The sequence below is a fragment of the Centruroides sculpturatus genome, unplaced genomic scaffold (genome assembly GCF_000671375.1).
Source record: "Centruroides sculpturatus isolate CEXI.00-Female unplaced genomic scaffold, Cexi_2.0 scaffold158, whole genome shotgun sequence".
NCBI lineage: Eukaryota > Metazoa > Arthropoda > Arachnida > Scorpiones > Buthidae > Centruroides > Centruroides sculpturatus.
Window position 1 is genome coordinate 115750 of NW_019384347.1, and position 7783 is coordinate 123532.

Sequence of the window (7783 nt, forward strand, 5' to 3'; positions counted from 1 at the left end):
CTATTGGGTTGTTTGGAAAGTAAGTTTGTTTTTTCTCTGGAAAAAAACACAATATTTTTATAATAAATAAATATTTTATTGAATTATATATCAACCATTTTGGTCAAATACCTGTTGTTATCGTTTCTGGTAGTAGCATGATTTCACATTCATAAAAGTTTTGATTGTTGCTTACAAAAAACTGATCCAAGTGATTTTTGACATTTTCATTTCAAGTAAATGTCTTACAGTTAAAAAAAATTTGTATAGACTGGAACAAGTAATAATCTGAGTATATGGTTGGTGTGATAGCACATCCCATCTAAGTTATAACAGTTTCTGAGGAGTTACCAAACTTGTGTGAAATTTGACATTATCATGGTAAAACACTACACCTGTTTTGTTGATCAATTCGGGCGACCTTTTCTGTTTGATGATATTACTCAATTTGTTTACTTGATGGCAGTATACTTTCGAATCAATTGTTAAATTGTCTGGTAAAAGCTCCAAAAAAATTTCCTTAAAATCCCACCAAAGAGAGCATCTCTTTTTAAGAACATGTGGAACCCATATATTAAGCTTTGAAATAAAACCAATTTGTTTCAAGTAATCATAAACAGTTCAATTTGACAAATTTAATCTCTTAGTGATTTCACGTGTTGTTATTTGGCAGTTTGCTTCAATCAGTACCTTTATTTTGTTTTCATTGGCTTCAACTGGCCATCCAGAATGTGGTGCATCTTCAATATTGAAATTGCCAGAACAAAATTTTGTAACCAGGTTTTGCACTGTCTTTCTCTCAACACATCATCTCCATACATGTACCACAATTTTTTTCTCGCTTGAACAGCATTTTGATTTTTTGGTAATAAAAAAGCAAAATATGCCGAAAATGCTGCTTTCAATTTTCCATATGTGATGGGACACAAAAAATAAACAATCTAACAAAATTTCTTACAAATAAGCCTTAAAATGCTAGCTGTCAAAACTGTACATCTAACTTTCATTATAAAATGGTGTATGTTAATCAATTTGCTGTAAATTATTAACACAAGAAACAAGAAATGACAAAAACTTGCTTTAAAATATCCCAGTGTGAACACCGATTTCCCTTTTAACAATCTAAACAACTTGTTTATCCACTTGATTTGCTTGTCTATTTGTGCCGTTAGTGCCGAGTGAACCTGTATTCTAGTAAAATTACAGTTTAACGAAGCATTAATTTTAGAATAGAAAAAAATTTTTTTTATTCTATAATTATTGATTGATAAGATTGGAGCTTTTCATGTTTTTACTGGACTATTGATATTATGAATAACGAGGCCTGGATTGTACCCCCACCATGCAATGTGTATTACTGCATGTGTGCATTACTTGATATTTAGCAAATTTAGATGTTACATTTGTTGCAAAAATTGAAAGATTTGTGTATTGTTATGCATGTTATAAATTCACAGCCATTACTTTCAAGGTCAGTACACAATTATAATCTCTATTTAACAACATGAGAACCAAATTTTGAAAAAATTGCTGAAGATTTATTGCAACAAATATCCCATTAAATTTTGTTAGAAATTATTGTAGAATAATTTAAATTTTCTTTATTGTTAATTATAATTATTTATNAATTTTTCCTTATCTGCATACACCCAATATCGAGTACAGATATCTTGTTAGGATAAAGGAAACAATGCATACCTGCTGAGAATAAAGTAGTTCATTTTTATTGTTTAAAATGTTACGTAACAAAGTCAGTTTTCAAAATACACTCGCTAAAATTAATTAAACTACAGCTAATAAAATAATTGTAAAAACAATCGAGAAGATAAGTACAATTAACATGCAAGTGACGAAATATTTCAATTTTAAATTAGAATTAAAATAATAATGAAAACATTTTTTTATTATCCATCTAAATACAATTGCATTGAATTTGAATATATTTTTCAGAGATAAAGTGTTCCATGTTTCAGTTCATCCTTCAGGAAAACTCATTCTTTCTGTATCAAAGGATAAGACATTACGAACATGGAACCTCATCAAGGGTCGTTCTGCTTACATAACGAATATTAAAGCTGGTAAATTTTTTTAGTCAATTTTAGAAAATATAAATGAATATTATGAATGTATATTTTTTAAACACATATTTTAGAAAAATAAAAAAATGTGTTCATTTTTATAAATAATTTTCTTTTGTAAATAAATAAAACTGGGAATTTATTATGAAAACATTTTGTATTATTTTTAAATTATCACATTTTAAAATAATTTTATTTAGTAATTTAGATGATTAAATGTTTAATTAAATACTGCATTGGCTCAAATATAAGTTGACTCTCAATTTTGTAATCCTTAATTTTTTTCAAAAATTAGGATTCAAATATAAGTTGAGTTTTTATTATTGGTTTAATTTGATTAAAAAAATTTGGAAAGTAATTGATATAATATTCCATCACTTTCATCTTCATCAGAACTTTCATTGTCATTATTCCTATTTTATTAATTTGATTCCCAGATATTTGTAAATACAATTGGCATAAATAAATTTTTGATTGCTTTCTTAGAAATTTTTACAAATTGCTTTTAAATCATACCTAATTGGTTGAAAAATTGGTTTAAAACTTAAAAGGTTTGTTTTATAGACAAAAATTGAAGATTCAAATCTGAAAGATCTTTCAGATTTGAATCTTCAATTTTTGTCTATAAAACATTACTATGTACTTGGACTGTCCTCTTATGAGGATTTCCGCTGAGGGGCCAACCAAGTCGACCGGTCTAGGCCGCCCGAACAAGTACTTCGAACGCTAGCAGCTAGTAAAGGAAACTTAAAGAAACTAAAGGATTTGATGGAAATGATCATAAACTTATGATCTATCTGCCTAGTGGACGCGCTAGGTTGGCCCCCTCTTCTTGTAGGGAAGGGGACCCCGCTGTCCGTTACTCTATGTTAGCAAGTTTTATTGCATGTATGTGAGCTGGAAAAAGGTTTAGTTTGTGGACCAAAAAGTGCAGAACAGGCTGCACAATACAAAAGTTATTCCAAGTTAGTGAGCTGGGCCGGGGTACGGACGGGAGCCCGAAAGGGGCCCAGGGCCCAGCTATGTCGTCCTATCTACCATGTCAGGTACAGACCCAAGTCGATGAACAAGGCATAGTCTCTTTAACCCTGTAGTGTCATTAGGCGGAGCAGGGGAAGAGTTCCCTTATGAGACTTAGGAGGTCCGGATAGCGTAACTGGCAACACATCTGCACGGTAAGCAGGAGTTGTGGGTTTGAGTCCTGCTCCGGGCCGATTTTTTCTCCCAGCAGTTCTAAATTATTTAAATTAATTAATTTTATTTATAATTATTAATGTTAATAAGAGATGGCGCCTAACGCTTACCTCTAGAGCCAAATTGGTTATGTAATTCATTTAGTAATAAACTAGCCTGATAGAATTTCGGCATTTGGTTGGTGTTTAGTTAATACTTAGATTGTTTTATTATTAGTGATTGAGTTGAGGTATTTTTAAAATTTAATTAATATTATCACTTTTTTTTTCATTTGGCTTTAAACATTAGTGTTTTATTATCTGAAAATTTCAAAACACAAAAATAGATATCAATAATAAATATATAAAAATGTATTCTCTACTGCATAAAATTATATTTATCTTTTGTTGTTATATTTTCAACTTAAAACATCAGTCTAGAATCTTAAAGAATTCATAAATTTCAAGAAGAAAAATTTGTTAAAACAGTTTAGTTTTTTTTACTGATTTGTATTTAAAACTGGTAAACTTATATTTAATCTTAATACTGTAATTCAAAATTTATGAAATTGGAAAAAATAAAAATAGTAAATAACAGTTATCATTTACAATTATCTACTTATTTTAAACAATAAAATAATTATTTTAACATTGCTACAGCAATTTGAATTTGTCATTAGAATAAAAGATAGCTATGTACACAATGCATAAATGCTTCATGCTCTTAAAAAATATAATAGGAGCTAGAAGTGTGTAAAGCATGTGATTAAGAAAAAGAATTTATAAATTACAAAAGTCATTGTTTTTTGTAATTTTATGTAAATTATTTAAATGTAATTTGATATACAAGTGCTAAATCATGCTGTAATAGTTAATACTTTTATTTTCATAAAACTAGTATTAAAAAATGAATTACATATTTTAAATAATTTTATTAATACTAAATTGCTTGAAAATATTTTATAATATTAATAATGGCAATAATAAAGTTGTTGTTAAAAATATGAGTGACATTATATTGATTTGAAAAAAATTTTGATAAATTAGTAATAAAAGTATATATCTAACATAGCATAAAGCATAAATATTCATTATTTAAAATATATAAATAATCTGACATAAAAATTACTTGCTTTAATTTTAGTTGCAGATATTGTAAAGTGGTCACCAATGGGTAAATATTTTGTTGTCGTAATTGGATCAAGGTTTGATGTTTATAGCACTAAGGTAAGGATTTAATTAATAAAAATTATGTACAGTATTTATTATAAAGCAGTTTGGGTATATGTATGTTTCTGTTCTGAATTTGTTATCTCACAAAAACAAATGTAATTTTAAATCTATTACAAAAGATTAAGAAAAATTATTCTTAACTTTTTGTATTTACGAAACTTGAGTATTGGGAACTACTTAAAATTATATTAAAAATATATAAATTTTGATAAAACTTTGATAAAAATTCATAGTTATCTTTCTCGCTTTCTTGACTTTTCATCTGAGGTGAATGTTAAATAACTATAAACCAGTATTAGACGGTATTAAATGGTACTGGTATTAGGAAAAACAGACAACCAGGTAGAAATGTAATTTTATCTCAATGAATGATAAAATTATTGGGCATTCATTGGATAGATAATAGACGTAAAATTAGTTCCTGATTCCATTAAGATCTTAAAATTTAGTTATAACTCTGATCACTTAGATCAATTTTAGATAAATTAAATATTATCTTGAAGCACATTGTATAAAATTTTGAATATTTTAAATACCAAATTAAATTTGATTTCTAATAGGGATACAAAATTGAATCATAGTTAGAGCCAACAAATTTACTAAAAGTCAATTTTTATTATCTTTTTTATTAATGATTAACTGATAAAGTTTAATAATGCAGTAAAATAAATAGCAGCAGAATATGTATTCTGTATATATTCTGCTGCTTTTTATTTTACTCTCTTATTTGTATTTTATGAAATACTAGCAGACCTCGCCACGCATTGTTGTGGCTTCAAATGTATCTATTATAAATGTATAACACTTCTCCTGTGGGGAGAATTTTTCGAAAAATTTCTTCTTAGTGTACATTCTCTTCATGTACCCTATTAAAACGCAATCAAAAATGCAAAGAACCGCATCTAAAATAGTATAAATAGAAGCAGAGTTCTTTACGGTAAGCCTTAATCCTAACCATCTCCTTTCAGTGGGAGGAATTTTGACACATGTATTACCGGTATATAAAAACACATGCGTATTTGAATGCAGCGTTATGTCAAAATTTCAAAGGAATTGGTAGGAACAAACGAACATTACATTTTTATTTATATAGATAGATAGAAGATGATCTGCTTTAGTTCATTTTTACAGAAAAGCATAATGCCTCACAGAAAAGCAAACTTAGAGTGTTGTACTCGTAGCGCCATCTGTTGGAGGTAAAAGCCTTAACCGAGATTATATATTTTAATTTATATGAATGTTTAACAGAATAATATACAGCCTATGTCCACCCTGAGGTTGCATTCTAAATATTGGTGAAAGAATTTTTGAAATCGGATGAGTAGTTTCGGAGATTACCTGCTGCAAACAAACTTACTTACATACATACTTACAAGCATTACCTCTTTATAATATTAGTATAGATATTAAATTCTTAAAAATTGTTTCTGTAATCATTACTTAGACATAATGGTACTTGTATTACATATTTACTGATGTAGTAAAGGTAATACTTTAATCATTCAGAACTATGTAACATATTGATTCTGAAAATCTTTTTTAAATGCAAGAAACTTGTAATATAATATACTCCAAATAATCTGCAAAAAATCATGTTTTAATGTAAACAAAAATAATGAGCATAATAAATTGTTATATACAGTAAATAAGATAATTTGAAAGTAAATATAAGTTATATTTAAATCTATATATATATGTATTTAAATATAGAATTTTATTTTAAAAACTTTTAAATAAAGTTACAATAAACCTAATAGTTTTTGTTTTATTCTTAATTAGATTGCTGGAATTATTTACTCATTTGATTTTAAGAAGAAAATCCTATGTTTAACATTTGTAAAAGTAAGATTATTTCTTAATTTAATTTTATAAAACAAGATAAAAACAATGCTAAATAAATTGAAGACATCATTGATTTAGTGATATTAAATGTTTTTCAAGACCCAGATATTTAGACATCAGATTGAAAGTTCATTTTAAAAGCATAAGGAACATAAATGAATTTGCATTAAGAATATTTTTTTAACTTTTAAAATTAAATAAGTAGTTAAAAATTTTGAACAAAAAATGAGAAAAAATAAACAATGAAAATAAAAAGTTGGAATAGGTATTTATTAGTGCATGAGATATTAAATACTGAGAAATGGCATGTGAATAAATTTAAAATATACTACTATCATTCAAAATATTTTTGGATTTAATACTATGAGCCCATATTATCACGAAACCCATAGTTATGACTTTAGCTCCATGCTATCAGATCCCTTTTTTAGTAGCATATCTGAATTGATTCAGTAACTACTTTTACAATTAGAACACATTCTATCACTAAAAATGTTAACCCAAATTTAAGAAACAAAATTGTTTTTGTAAATAATTAATACTGAAAGTAACTTTCTGACAATTTCATAATTACATAAAATGTTTTGTAGTAATGATACAATCCAAAGGAAAATGATATTTTACTAGTGAATAAACTTAAAATACAAAATAACATTTTCATGTTGTTTTGCTTTTATCTTCAGGTAAACACATTTAAAGTTTAATGAATAAACATTAGTAATATGAGAACATAATTTAGTTTCTTAAATTCTAGTTTGAGTTAATATTTTTAGTAATGGAATGTGTTCTAATTTTAAAAGTTAGAACACAAATAAAAATCTTTATAATTACTTCTATTCTAACTAACAAAAGAATATTTATATTATTTTAATATAATGTTTTGTTTATTAAGTAATTTTTTATATAATCATGAATGTCATTATGAATGTAAAGAGACATTTTTACAATAAAATATAGGATGAATAATAAAATATTAATCAATGTGTAAACATTTGGATATCAATCAAAAGATATAACAACAAATTGTAATGTTAGCATAAATTTTTAAAAGTGTTTTCAAAAATAGAAATTATAGAAATATAGTACCTGCCATTACCAGTTTTATTATTATCATCATCACATTTTTTTATTGTGTGACTTCTTTTATTAAATGGTGTTGATACTCGACAGATTGTCTTAAGTAACATGCCAGTGTATGCCATTAGAATTCTGAAGTATTTATATTATACAGACTAATAATTTTTTGTATTATTATATAACTGTCTTTGATAATATAAGCTTGTAGTGATAACTTCTGTTTTGAAAAAATTGAAAATTTTCAAAATGCTATTATTCATTATTTTAAATCTGTATAAAAAAATGAGGAATTGTTTTTATATTTTGTAATTATTTGAAAATTTAGAATAATTTATTTTTTAAATTATATTTATTAAATAAATTTCAAATACTGTATTTAAATTTGCTTTTTTTTTTTTTTTT

General features: G+C 26.0%; 1 protein-coding gene across 1 annotated transcript in view; it reads left to right on the forward strand.

Moving 5' to 3' along the window:
* The window catches only part of LOC111636183 (p21-activated protein kinase-interacting protein 1-like), a 14590-nt gene that overhangs the window by 2917 nt on the left and 3890 nt on the right, over positions 1–7783 (forward strand). The window contains exons 4-6 of the mRNA XM_023381382.1: positions 1930–2057; positions 4374–4456; positions 6242–6298. Of these exons, the coding sequence (XP_023237150.1) occupies positions 1930–2057; positions 4374–4456; positions 6242–6298 (268 nt within the window). The remainder of the gene's footprint in view (positions 1–1929; positions 2058–4373; positions 4457–6241; positions 6299–7783) is intronic.